The following is a 15,045-nucleotide window of genomic DNA, read 5'->3' on the forward strand; positions in this document are numbered from 1 at the left end:
ATTTTTAAACAAGTGGGTTGTTTTTCAAGAACCTTGCATAAACTGTATCTGTTAGGGGTGCGTAGTTAATTCTGTTCAGATCAGTACAAACAAAACTACAGTTGCTTTCACACAATAAGCATAACATGGCTGTGTTCTATTTGTACGTTTTTGTAATGTCCTACCCTAATTCTTAAAATGTACTCAATTTAAACTGTACTAAAAAAGATATTTTTTTACTCATTGCTTCACTCAGGAATTTGCCACTAATAAAAGTATAAACTGAAAGTAAAACTGGACTACAAACACGCTATGAAGAAGAATTTTTACCCTCAAAAATAGTTAAGACAATTCAGCTGTCTGGACAATGTGCATGCCTACTTCATAAATATGCAAACACACACAAAAAAAAGATTAAAATCCATGAACATTTACATAGCCAAGATTCTCAGCAGAGATTTCTTCTGAACTTTAAAATGGATAAAATAATAATAAATGAGAAACATACCCAGCAGAGTGCTCATTAAGAAAAACCCAGAACTTTTCTAACTTCTGTTTGTCGTGGATCAGATCATACAGATTAGAACCTCCCGATTCTTTGGGAACTGGACACAAGTTCTGAGCTTCTTTGAGAACATCAGGGCAGGATGGAAGACCAGTGTCAGCAACAGTACTCTGAGGGAAGAAATGATTTCACTTGCATAACTACTTTGCTCGTCTCTGTATTTGCCCAGTCTAATAATCCTGCATTAAACAACTTCTGTTTCCATAGAACAGCTTTATGATCACTAAGAAAATAGATCGAGTTAAGGCCCTAACTCTTATACAGCTTAATTTTTATGTTTGCTTTAAGCATACCATCTGCAGGTTCTTTAATCAAATATATCAATACATACCTGTAATTTACTTGAATTTGGGATATTTGTTCAAATAGTGGAAACTGTCTTGTTACGTCCAATCATATAAAGGTGTATTATTGATGTAACTGACAGAAAACTGAATTTGTAATTAACACAATAGCTATCAATCATTACACAAAACCTGCATGGTAGAAATCAGATTATTTTCTTCTCCAAACTGGCATTTAGTCAGTCTTTCATTGCTGATACTCAAAGCGTTAACCCTCTCTGATAGAAAAAGAGTTTGTTTTTGTTAGTAGGTACTTGTCTTACCTCATCCTTCTTGGAAACACTCTCTTGATGCAAAGCCTGGAGCTTTCTAAAGTACACGGAGTCCAGCTGTCGAGTTTCTTCCACCAACTCCACCTAATAAAAATAATATCTTATGTCATCCCTACAGTACACATTATAGAAAGATGGAGAACTGGACAGGCAACTTGCCAGTGACAGTGGATAGAAAAGAATACGTTTGCCAATAATGAGACAGATGTTTAGGAGACACTAGAAGTCACATCCTTGTGACAAACAATTCAATTAAAAGCTCTGGTGGAACAAAATTTTCAGGTCTATGTGGTTTCACATGTAGATTTCTACAAAACACTGCTAAATAACCTCTTTAAGGGAAGAACACCGTATTTAAAAAATTGTTGAATTATAATGTGTAAAGCACGCCAGACTTACCTGATAGCCTCCACCAGCAAATTGCATTCCAAAGTGTCACTGAGAAGCAGAAAGCCAGGTCTTAAAACTATCACTCTCAGTGGGAAATAATAAAAAGATAAAGTGACACGTTTCCAGAAAAGGAAATTCGAGACAAGGATGACATCTTACTATAATATCTAAACAATTAAGTTGAAAGCTTTCAGACTCTCAGTCCTGTTCCTTTCTTCAGTCTGATAACAGTTAGTGCCTTAAAACCGTAAATTGTACATGATTGGAACTCATTAATTGTTGGTATTTTTTAACTTAACTAGAAGCATTACATGTACATGTATAGTTAGAGTAATGCTCCATGTTATGTGCAAACAACCCGTAACTGAGTAAAGAATAGTTTGGTGTCCCTCTCGGCTGACTAAACCATTCAAATGTAGGTTTAGGATATTTAGCAAAACTGACTCAATTAATTAATTAAAGTGATTAGCACTCCTATTACAAATATTAGAAAGCTGTGGTCTAATTAAACAAGAATTTGCATGCAAGAAAAAGAAGAGTTTTTAGATTAATATTCATTACACTTTTATGTAAACATGAATACCACACTAATCACCATTTTATCTGAATGTCCTTAGGCTCAGTGTAACTCTATTCCACTGTTATAAAGTGCTTTGGGGTATTCTTTTCTTTAAAAGAAAATGTAGTTTAAAAGCAAATAAGAAAATAATTCAGAACATTTTTCACAAACTTCAAACAGAGAACAGATAGAGGCAGGATGAGAGTCAATAATAAAAAGGAACTCTCCTGTTTTCATGTTTTGCTTAAAGATAAAAATGTAGATATATACTGACTGTGTCCCAAATAAACAAATTTGAACTCACCTAATTCTTGATAAAATATCTTGTTTCATTATGGGCCAAATACATCCTGATGTATGGGAGAACAAAGGGGGAGAGTAGAGCCAGGGACTGAAGAAAATACAAAGCAGACCTTTTCTTTGTGCTCAGAAGGAGTGTGGCTAATGCAACAGCCTGCACCCAGTACAAAGAGACTCGAGTGCCTCCCAGAACAGGTTGTTTTATGTCTGTTTATAATAACTCTTCACAAACACATATATTGTGCATTCAAAAGGACTTAGTTCTATTTTTTTTTTCAATCTCTGATTAGGATGCTTGCATTATTAGGGCACTTACTTAAAAGTCTGCCTGTAACTGAACACTTGCAAAGCAAAGCATCATCTAAACCAAAAGAGGAATAGATTAATCCTCAGTTAATTCAAGGAAATATTACCTGACACGTGCATTTAATTAACATAAAGTAAGGGTTTGGTTTTGATTCTTACTTTGGACGAGTTCTTGTATCACTAGAAGCAGTGAAAATGCTGTATTCAGAATCCTCAAAAGCAGAGCCCTTTTTATACGCAAGTGGTGTATCCTAATACTCTGCTTAGCCGATCATGTGCTTCTGCAAGGCATTAGCACTAGATACTAGACATTATCATACACATGTAAAATATGCATTTGCAAATTATATTCAAATTACTTTAATATTAGTCTGATAGAAAGTAAATAAAATTTCAGATTAATGAAAGCACCAATCAATTACACGTCATTCTGCAGGTCACAAACAATTTTAGATGAATAGCTTGGAAAAAATAACACAGAAAAGCTTGACAATTAAATAGAATATTTTGCAGATGTGTTTGGATTCCCATATTTCATTTTAGAAAGTTTCAACAATGTTCAAACTTTCAAAGTTTCTTAAGGAAATTAAGTTATCACAGGATGAGATAGAAGGTCCCCTTGTGAATTAATTAGAAGGTAGAAAATCAAAAATAAAGAAGTACAGAGTTTTCATAATGGGGTGTGGTTCCTATTGGAGTCTCCTAGGGATCTGTGCTGAAGTTGTTTTTTCAAATATATTCAGAAATTATCTGGAAAAGGAGGTGAGTGAGGAGACAACAAAGTTTGCAAAACGATTCCACAAAGCAAAAAAATAAATTGACCATGAAGAGCTGCAGGATTTCAGGATACTTAATGTCTGCGTGATACAAGAACAGCTGAATTCAACAACAATAAATGTTAGGTCATTCAAATGAGCTCCAAATTAGGACTTTACATTAGCTGCTATTACTTAATAAAGAGATCTTGGAATCATTGCAGATGGCTATTAGCTTACATTTTGCACATCCACTCAAAGTTCACCAGAAATCAAAAGGCGGTTAGAATAATAGGAACAATTAGGAAAGGAAAAAAAGAACAAAACAGAAAATACCATTCTGCCACTACATAATCCTTAGCGCATACAAATCTTAAGTATTGCTTGCCTCTCGTGAAAAGAACATAAAATAGCAAAAACAGATGGGATTGACAAATTTAAGAAAGGTATGAATTGACTTCTGTAAAAGGGGAAGTTAAATAGTCACGGATTTGTGAGTTTCAAAGAGATGTAATTGAAGTGGGTTATGACAGAGACATGTAAAAGCATTAACACTAAGGATATGACAAGATAACAATTGTTCACTGTTCCTCATGCTTATAGAATTAGGGCATCCAGTGAAATTACCAGGGAGGGATTTGAAAATGAACCAAAAGAAGTATTTATATTTTATATGCATATGAAGGTTCTTGTGATTTTCTTTGATGACATAGCAAAATAAGTATTTGGGTTCGTTTTCATAACCATGGATCGTAACTGCTACAGTGAGGCTGAAGATATACAGTGACCCAAGACACGTTTACATAAAGTCATGGGGAAAAAAGGTCATCAAAGACTATTAAACACAAAAATGTGAACAAGACATCTGCTTTATGAACCTCCTCAATTGCAAAGTGCTGAAGCTGGCAATGCTTCTGTACATTTTTTCTCTGTCCTTATACTCTATTCTTAAACATGTAGTACTACCCACCACCTAGAAATGGCCTTTTAGGACTTCCTAATAGGCCTAGAAGACCATTCTCAAATTTGAATTTAGGTGTAAGTTCTGCTACTTGTCCATACGTACATGCAGGAAAGTAGTAAAAAAAAAAAAAAAAAAAAAAAAAAAAAAACACTGTACTACAAAATCACTTTATAGCATCACAGCACAAAGAGAAATTTTGCTGTAGCAAGAGGCATTCCTTCCCATTCCACCAAGTGTGGGGTCTGTTAAGCCTGCAGCACCCTTTTAAAGGGGAAGTCTGCTCTTCACAAGAAGCTCAGCCTACTCCTTGCATCTTTGTAGAAGGGAGTGTGTGAGTGAGATATCCCATAATACTTCTCCCTTCCTGGCTGTAAATGAAGCAGAATTAAGTGCAGGAGTGGGGAAAGGCTGTATATGAAGGTTCTTGTGATTTTCTTTGACGACAGAAATTTTTCACAGTGTCATCCAAGCCCATTACCTTTCCGTAAGTGTTCTTGTCTGCTTCCACCATTTTCATCCATGGTTCTAGCAGAAGAATGAGGATATATTCTTCTGCTAAGTCAAAAAGATCCTCAAAAGCTGGGTCAATTTTCTGATAAATCATGTTTTTCTTCCTCTGATGAAGTCCAATGTCCATACTGGCAGATGGGGCAATGTAAGTTGCATAAAGGAACTGCAATAAAACAGAAGAAAGCCTTACCAAAGCAAGGTTTATAATACGCTTTTTTTTATGAAACACACAGAATTTGCCATTCAACATGTAAAAATAGAGAAACACAGAGCCTGGAGAATGTTTTCTTTTCACTAGCATCACATTGTTGAAGCACAGCCTTTTTTTGTCTTTTTTTTTTTTTTTTTCCTCCCAAAAGACTTCTTTTTTTTCAAACAGACACCTAGATCAAATTCTTCTTTCATTTTAAATGTTTCACAAATTGCTGTGAAAGACAATACTGAAGAGTCGGAGAAAAGCACTTTCTTCCAGGAATATCTTGAAAGCATATATTCAAGAATATCTCTCTGATACATCACAATGCTGACTGCAGCTAAGACATCAAGTGAAAAGAGAGATTGCCATAATAAAACTCATATAAATGCTTTCTCTTATTCACATTGTCAAAGTCCAACTATTTTTAAACATATGGTTGGGGATCAGATTAGTAGAAAAAAAACAGAACTTCTCTGTAGGACGGCACTGAAGAGTCCATCTTCGGTTTTTATTTTCACACAGTTTTGACAATGAAGAATGCAGGTTTCTGATAAATCTCATTTTTCTTTATGCTGATAAAATCCAGCTGTAACTAGTAGGTGAGCAAAGCAGTAGAAGGAGGAAAATAGTACATCTACTCTGTTTTCAAGCAGTAATAGAACACTGTTGTGATTAGATTTCTAGCACAGTGAGAGTATGTTTGAGTACATTAAATAATTATATTTCTGTTTGACTTAGATCAAATTCTGACTTATTAGACTCTTTCTTTCAAACAGCAATAGTACAAGACTACATCTCTATTCTTTTGGACGTTTTAAACACACCCTTTAGATTCTCACAGTATCAGGTCATTGAGGAATACAGAGCTACAAGAGCTGACATCCTCCAATTAGAACTTGTAATTAGTATATTTGCTGTTTCTGCAGGATTCCACTCCCTTTCTGTGCAGATGTAATCACTGAAAACAAAGACTGTAGCTATTTTAGACCACCTTATCACCACCTTTTTGGGCAACCTTTTTGGTAGCTATTATGGACCACGTTATCAGTGCAGCCCACAGGTGGAAGGGTATGGCTGAGGAAATAGGAAATTCACATGTAGAGTCCTAGCCAAAGAACAAGACCACATTTATCCTAACTTATAGCCTTCTCAGCAAATCCCTGAATAAATTGAAATTTAACAGGGAGAGCATTAATTAGGTTCACAGTGATTTCAAGTCTTAGAAGTTACTTTGAAGAACCCTAAAACTACCAGAGCTTCAGTTGTTCTAGCCTGATCCAATCCATGTAACATGTAAGATAGACAAATTAGAAAGGAACAACCCAATGATAAAAAGATGTGATATCTTTAGAAATAGATTATTTAAAGAGAGGTTAACCGGTTAACCATTTTATTCATCATTAGGGATATATTGGTCCACCTGTCATGATTCATAAAACCCCACAAGCAACCTGCAAATAGGTGAAAGGGGCTAAAATAGGTCCTCAATATTTTCACACACATTTAGCCTCATTCCTTAAATGGCTGGTCATTTTCAGTAAAGTTTTAAGAATAAAATAAAAAAATGAAAAAACACAACTTACTAGGTGGTGTTCCTCTTTCCCTCATGATTTTGTACGCAATGGATTAACTTAAATATTTTTACCATTGTTCTTTCGAGATGACAAAAAATATCTACCTACAGGGTCAGAAATTGCCTAGATTTCTGAAATTTTAAATAGTCCAAAACCTATTGGCAATCTGCTCACACAAACACTGTTGTAATGTTTTGCTGTATTAGGGACTGCCTTTGAAGGCTACTCAACCTGCAAAACTTCTCTCTAACCCTGTTTAATTTCATGTGAAAAATTAGTGCATAATAAAGAAATACTTTCTTTTTTGTTTGTTTGTTTTTCCATAGACAATTGTTAGGGCTGGTAATACATGTGAAACAGAAATTTAGAGGTGGTTAGACCTCTAAACCTAGATGTGCACTTTTCCAAACATGAAGAATCAGACACTCAGAGCTGTAATCAGTACAGCCTCTTCACCTTTGAAGGATGCAGATTCACACTGTCTGACAATTTGGTGTGATGCCATCTTTTTGCTTTAATCCTTGTAAGAATCCATTGCTATGGAATTTGACCCACCAAGTAAAAACATAACATCACAAAGCAATAAATTGACTGCATGCACTTGCAAATGGGGTGTCCCCTGCTGAGGATGCAGGCACATCTGTAGGTCTGTGCTGATTTCAATGCAAGGACTGTGGGAAGACCAACTGCTAAGAGTTCTAGGCATGTCAGAAAAGAGGAAAAAACACAGCCTTCAACACTGGGCAATGAAATTAGCAAGAGGAAAAAGAAAAAAAGGAGAAAAAAAAAAAGCATTGTGTCCTTTTAAATAGAATGGTCATAGCCTTTTTAGATTCCTATGTCATGGAAACTTTATGGTTTTCTCAGTCTCAGTGGAACAGTGAAACTGTGGTATTGGCCAGTGTCCTAAAGGATCAACAGAAAAAAAAAATGACATTATATGAATTTGAAGTTTATAGAACTCTTACAAAAATCTTAGGCATGTGATATCAAGTGCACATCATGCTTCATTTACTCGATGTTTTGTTTCTTTTGTAAAATACAGAGAACTTTCCTACCTGCCAGCTATACATTTTCCTGTAAGTGCATTAGAAGTGATGGATCCAGCCCAAAACCCTGATCTGGAATTTTGATCAGAGTTTGCATCTTGACATTAATTATGATGGCACAAATCTGAAAATATGAAATGTTCAGGAAATTCAGATTAAGAGTTTGGTCTCTTCTACTAATTTTCAAATCAGGGATTGTTCAGGCCTTGGGTTTTTTTGTGAATTCACCTTATATGAGAAGACTTTGGTAAGTAATCTCAGAATGACTAGAGTAAAGCAAAAAACACACCAACAATTTAAGTCCAATGCTTCACGTTGCTGCTCTTTGGTGTGGATATTGCGCTGATCTAAATGAGGGGCTTGTGCAGCTGCTTGACAGAATTACATGATTGGAAGAATACAATGCACTGCCTGGCCTTAAATGGAAAGGCTGCACTGCCTTAACCTCCATCATCACTTTCCATTAACATAAATCTTGCATCTGACCCTAGAACTTCACAGTAATGAAAACTTCCTTTATCTAAGCTGATTCTAGTGTTAAAATATTGTACTTCCCATAGCTATATTAAACTTTCCAACTCTAAGTAACATTTTTTTTTTCAAAGGATGCATCTGTTTCTTCATTGTTTTTCTTTCCCAATTTATTTTACACTCCCGCGTGTATGGTTATAGTGAATAATGACATACGTTCCTGGGTGATTACCAGTACCCATCACTTTTCTTATGTATCAGATTTCATCCTCACTCTATGTTGGTGTTGTTTTTTTTTGTTTGTTTGTTTGTTTGTTTGTTTTTGTTTTGTTTTATTTTTTGTTTTTCTCTGAATGAATGAATATACATCCCCCTGAATGAATGTGCTTCTCTATCATAAAGCTATATAAAAATACCTAACAAATGAAACAATGAGTAGCAGACACAGCAATCCAGGTTTGCTCTTGTTCCTAACAGGAAGCAGGCAGAACACATACAGAATACTCTGGATGTCTTTTTCTGTAATAAATAATAAAATACATAGGATGATGTGTTGGTAGAATCTGATCCACATTCTCTTAGGAGTATTTGGTATGACTATCTTATTGTGCCAAAGGTGAGCACAGAATCTGGGAGAGCATCTTTTCCATAAGCAGACCCTGTAGATTGGATGCAGCTTGACTCTTAACAGTGTTCCAATGAAAACAAGAATAATTTTTGTGCAGCCTTAAAAGGCAAGCTTGAGAATGATACCAAATGTTGCAGCACATGTGTTGATTTGTTATGTTACATTTCAGCTGTTAGTTATGCTAATGGAACAGTTTCACATATTTCGTTTTGATGTATTTACTTTAATGGCTATGTGTACATAGCTCTTTGCAATTGCTTAGTAACACCGATTGTGCGATGTTCTGCTGTCACCACCAGGCCAGCACTGGAAATTTTGATAAGAAAAATAAAAAAGACCTGAGCCGTAATTTTCAACCATGCAACCATATCAAAAAGAGAGGAAGATGGTGTGCAATTAATCTGAATTAAAAACTGAATTGTAGCTCTTAACCTGAGATCATCATAGACCATAACCTAAGACTGGTCTACGAAAAATATACAGGAAGATCAAGACACAGTCTAGATACAGTAGGTTAAATAATTATTTTTTTTACTTAAAAAAAAAAAAAGAATTTTTTCATGTTTTTGACTTTACACAGACTGCCACTGCCACACTCCTAACTCTCTGATTAAACAAGCCAACTGTGCCCACAAATGGCACAGTAAATTTGGGCCAGTATATCTTTGCCTAATGGAAAGAGGGATTTATCCAACCTGTTTGTGAATCTCCAACATCTTGACTTTTCCGAGTAACAGTCCCTATCAAGTTTCCCCAAAGATTATCTAGTTAAGTATACCACAAGTTCAGAGACTCAACTACAAAGTTAAAAGGATAGGTACAAAACGTCCACACAGTCCAACTTGCTTGTGCAGCTTCTTTGATAGATGAGAGTTCTGAAGAAGGACACCAGGAGAGGCAGCCAGCTTACATGTCTGTTGTGAACTAGGTCCCTAGCCACAAACCCATGCAGCTATGGGAGATGGTCAGCCTTAGGAATGCCATCGGTAGAGTTAAAGGGGAAAAAAAAATAAACAAGGTAGTACTTCAGGTTACCCAGTATGCAAGAGGGAGAGGGAGTCCAAGTTTCAGCCTCTGCTTAGAGTTTCCATACAATTAACACCAATTCTAGTGAAAAAAATGGACAAATATGCAACATTGTGTCATTTGCCCCAGTAAAACTCCCAAGTTAGAAGAGAAGACGAATTCAAGATGCTCAATAGTGTAAGCCATACAATGAGATTATTCTCCACTGCTCCCTAGAGATATTTGCTCCAACAACCTCTGAAGTAGTTTTGCTCTATTACAGCGTATATTCAAGTATGCAGATAGAATATACTCCCACACGAGGTTTACAGAGGGAAAACAGACTGAAGTTTCACAAAATGATGTTAAAAGTTGCTTGGAATCCTTCTCACAATATCACACTGCTGTAGCATCCTTTCCTGGCAGTATCAGACTATTTTGCAGTCAGTAAGAGCTATCAGTACCCATGGCCTGGGGTGAACCAGCTTAGATTTGTTTTATTCCCTGACTTAAAGTGCATATTCTATTAAAAATACTTGTTTATAGGAAACATCCATTATGCTTGACAGTAAATAAGGGTCTAAAGATCAAATCTGGGGGTGGAGGAGATGCTTATGTAAAGAGTATGAATGCCCTGACAACCAGAAAAGGAAAATCAAGACTGACAACTGAAAGATCCATTTTCATGACTTAAGGTCAATATCTGAGGCCTGGACTACAAGACCTGCAATTTTAACCCACGTAGGAGATGGAAAGAAAGGTAAAACATGATTAGATGGTTTATAAAAAAATGTTATCACAGATGTTAACACTAAACAGGAGGTTTCCAAATACGACGTAGAGTAGCAAAGGGGAGATTAGGTAAACTGAGTATAATAGATAAAACTGGGAACAGACAACAGAGCCTAGAAATGAAACTATGCATGTTTAACATTTAAATCAAGACATTCTGTGGAAGTAAGCCAAAGAGCTTCTTTTATTGTCCAAAACCAGATATACTTTGGTGTGAGTTGTCAAGATTTGGAAACTTTTCTATCTTCTTTTCAGTCTTTACACTGAACAAAAGCATTTGTGAAGGGAATGAACAAATTTATTTGTGAAGAAAAAATACATTATTTACAACTTACTTGAGCTTGCTTGCATATTTTGAAGGGATGAAGAGTTTCTTGGTAGAAAAGCTGATGATAAGCCTGTAGGTCAGCCCAAAAGTACGCACTGTTCTTCCACAACTAGAGATGAAAAAAAATGTAAGTTATTACTACCCGAATATCAGGCATTTATAGAAGGTTGAGTTTCCAATGCAAGTAATTATTTAGCTCCTTGGGGTCATCATAAATCAAGCTCAATTTAAAATGGATTTAATCTTCTGTTGCATACTGGCAGAAGGACAACATATTTAATGGCATCGTCACTGTGATACTATATCTTTTATTGTATCCTTTATGCATAATTGGCCATTAAAATTGTTAACATTGTAGTTAACATTTGAAGAGTAACCACATTTCAGTGGCATAAAGCCAGCACTTAAGAAGAAATGCTGATAATGGACATGCAGAATTTGTGCCACGGTGAAACAGCATTTTGCAGCAATAACCAAAACAATTAAATATTGTATACTTGATATATGTTACTGTGACTATCGTTGCATTTTTGTTACATGAATTTCTGAGGCATAGTGTCTTGGAACCAGTTCATAAATTCAAACAAATGCCAAATTATCTTTTAGAAAAAGGAGTCTAAATCTTTCCCCAAATCCTCTGTTTTAATTATGGTGTTTGGATCTGAAAAATACCCTGAAACCACCATCATTGGACAATAATGAATGTGTTTCAAAAAGATAGGGGCAGGAAACTTTTTTCCACAAACTTTAGCCTATGAAACCTGGCATATAAATGAAGTAGGTTCCACAGTTTTAGACAAGCCCTTAAGGAAATAATTTTCAAAGGAGTTTGGCACCTGCACTAGAGGATATGTGGGTTGGTGCCTATCTCCCATGAAAAATGAGTTACTTTTACTTAGATTCTATCTGTACACATTTAACATTTTTAGTTGAAGGTATTCAGCTTTGAAAATGTTGACTTTTTCCTTCTGGTAGCCAAAGGCATTTCTAGCTACTGCTGCTCAATTCTGGGTTGTGTTAGCAGTGAAACAGATGTCCGTCTTGATCGTATTCAAGTCTCCCCTAAAGACTCAATGTTCCTCAAAAGCCACTAAACACTGACTCAGATCAATAAATTGTTCCAACCAATCTTCAATTTACACCCAGCAATGAATGATGACTTTACTGACTGCAGGGAAGAAACAGTGTTACGTTTCTCAGAAATTCAAAAAGCTTCATGGAAGTAGAAGAACGTTTTTAAAACATTGGAGAGTTTGGACATTGCTAACCCAACAAGCAAGAATGAGACAGATTATCATGAGTAATAGCATAGCGGATTTTCCATCTTTATAAAAAATGTTTTTGTGGGTTAAGACCTCATTTTTTCTGCCAAGTTAAAGGCCAGTTTTTAAAAACGATTAGTCTTTTTTTTTTATTCCTGATGGTACATTCAGATTTCCAATAGGTTTGAGACAGTTAGGATCTGACAGCTTGGTTAAGACCTGTCATTAGTTTGAATATACATATGAACAGTTTATTGTTGTTGAGGGATTGTAGTCTCACAAGTAATAATTCATCCAGTCATCAATCTTTCTTTCTCCAATTTTTCTTTTTTTTTTTCAGTCTGGCTGCCCTCTATAACTTGGCATTCAGTCAATTATGGACTAAATTATCACAGGGTAGGAAAATGCTCATACCTTATTCCCTGACTTCTCACAGAAGTGTGTGAAGTAGTAGCCTGCTCTGCTCTCCAAATAAAGAGACTGCAGCATGCTTTCCATTATTGATCTCCCTAAGACAGCACTGCCAGCAGCACTTTTCCCCTGGACAAAAAAAAATATATAGTTATACAACAAGCAATAACAGGCTTTCATTATTTTTAAATGTCAGTACATTGCAATGGAGGGCCATGCAGTGTGTTCAATTAGTACCTTCATCCCAAGAAACCAGACTCCATTTTCTATTACATGTGCAATTGATCATAGCTCTCCTTACCTTTTTCCTATTAAATATTCATGTTTTATGGAGTAAATCTGATGACTTAAGGTGCGTAGAGCAGCAAAATGACCATAGTATCCCATAGGTGGTTCCTTGAAATAGGAAAAGAAACTTGGCCTTAATTCTGTCATTGACTCTTTAGCACTGAATCCAGGGAATTGTAGTGATACTAAACTATATCACGTAGCTGTCAAAAGCTGTCTCAGCTCAGGCTACTGCGTTTTGTACTAACAGAAGTTACCAAGTGATATTTTTGGTCAAACCTCATAGTGGTTAATCTCCATGGAATAAAATATGTCTCTTGGAGGTATGCCACCAACATCAGTAACAAAATCATGAATATTGTAAGGGAGGAAATCCATACCCTTTACAGCAGCTAGCTCCCAGGGCATTTGAGGAGGAATACATCCATTTTGCCAATGCTCACAGAGAAGCCAGAGGAAGTTACAGTCTAGTACATTAGCTTCTGATGATCATGAAAAAGAAACTTTGGCTGGCCTGCAACCTCTGATAGAAAAGGTGAAAGTAGATGAATCTTGTGGCTGATCACCAGTTTCTTTCCAAGCAGTAACAGGGACGGAAAAGGCTTCTGAATCAGAGTAGGAAGATCCCACTCCCCGGTATGAAGTTAAATTGTGGATCCCTGCATTCCCCTTTACATTGTATTTATGATAGCGAACTGGGGGGTCCTGACTGTAGGTTCCAGCCTAGCCTTCCAAGTGTAAACAGATAGAATTTTCCTTCCTTCGGCCAGAGAGAAACCCTGCATGATGAAGGTGCATAAAAACTAATAGTTCATGATGTAAACATTTCCTGAATGTAAGTTTCTAAATATAAATGTCCCTAATTGCAAAGACAAGGCTTTTTTCTTTCTTTTTTTTTTTTTTTTTCTGTCAAAATTAACAGAGAAATAAAAAGAATGCAGTGAAGTAATAAACAAAGTATGGTTTTGGTGTGAAAAGCAAATAATCTTGTGCTCAACTGATCCAACTAATTCCATGCATGTGTAAACAGGCCCAGATTTCATAACATACTTTTTTTTAGGTATGAAGCCATGGGTATTGGTACCTCTGTGAAACAGCAATCTGCTTTGTGAACGATCCACAACCATTAAAGTTTTAGATATGTTTTAAATTGCTAAATCTGGACATCTCAAATTGCTTGATTCGCCAGCATTTTAGAAGTTATTAAGAGAAGGCTCTTCTGTGCAGCCTGTCCCTCCTGAGGCTTGCTGGACTGAGGGCTTGCTTAGGAGGCAATAATTCAACAAACAAAAGAACAAAGAACGCAAGCAATAAAGATGACTTTTACAACTGAAATATTTTCCCCTTATGAATTTTACTATTTTAATGACTTCCTATGCCAGATTCAGTTCTCAGTTACACTTTAAGTCTGATATACTTTCCTAGGTAATGATTCCACTGAAGCATTTATCCAGTGAGTTTTCCATAATAGCCTATTGAACACATGGTCACCATGGAGAAGATCAACACTTTCTAGTGAAAATAAACCTCTGTATGTGCCATGATTTCCTATCAAATAGGTGACAGATACCACACACAAAATGCTGACATTCTAATTATACCTCTGCATAAGGCATTGACATTCACATAATCAAACCCATTTCCCCCATCATTGCCTACTTCCCCTTTAATACTACAGAATAAAATATTTTAACCCATGATTCAAGACAACTAAAATTTTCAGGTACTACTTACTGGGAGCAACTCAGCATAGGTGTACTTTCTACGAGCCTGGTATTTCATTTCTGTAGAGTCATCCAAAGTTATACAAGGTATCACGTCCCTGCTCACTGACTTTGGCCTAAGTCCACCAAAAAAAGAAAATATTTAAGAATAAAACTAAAACTGTCAATGAAATAAACAACTAAGAAAGGACATCAGAAGGGTAGAAAACACAGCAAGCAGTAGGGAAAAAGTAAATGGAGTTCAAACTTACAGTGAATGTAAAAAACGTGAAGAAATATTTTTTTCATGTGACCCCATGGAAATAACTGACACAACATATCTTTAAGGCCAAATGCTTGAGGTGAGTTTAGAGAATGTAAATGTATGTAGAGA

At 35.9% G+C, this 15,045-nt stretch overlaps 1 protein-coding gene across 1 annotated transcript in view; it reads right to left on the bottom strand.

Annotated features, from left to right (window-relative positions):
• RGS22 (regulator of G protein signaling 22) overlaps positions 1-15,045 on the bottom strand; it is a 66,576-nt gene that overhangs the window by 23,436 nt on the left and 28,095 nt on the right. Inside the window, exons 12-17 of the mRNA XM_068672358.1 lie at positions 14,683-14,788; positions 12,664-12,789; positions 10,995-11,096; positions 4,913-5,107; positions 1,152-1,244; positions 488-654 (exon numbers count right to left, since the gene is read on the bottom strand). Of these exons, the coding sequence (XP_068528459.1) occupies positions 488-654; positions 1,152-1,244; positions 4,913-5,107; positions 10,995-11,096; positions 12,664-12,789; positions 14,683-14,788 (789 nt within the window). The remainder of the gene's footprint in view (positions 1-487; positions 655-1,151; positions 1,245-4,912; positions 5,108-10,994; positions 11,097-12,663; positions 12,790-14,682; positions 14,789-15,045) is intronic.

The sequence above is a fragment of the Anas acuta genome, chromosome 2, assembly GCF_963932015.1.
Source record: "Anas acuta chromosome 2, bAnaAcu1.1, whole genome shotgun sequence".
NCBI classification, from domain to species: domain Eukaryota; kingdom Metazoa; phylum Chordata; class Aves; order Anseriformes; family Anatidae; genus Anas; species Anas acuta.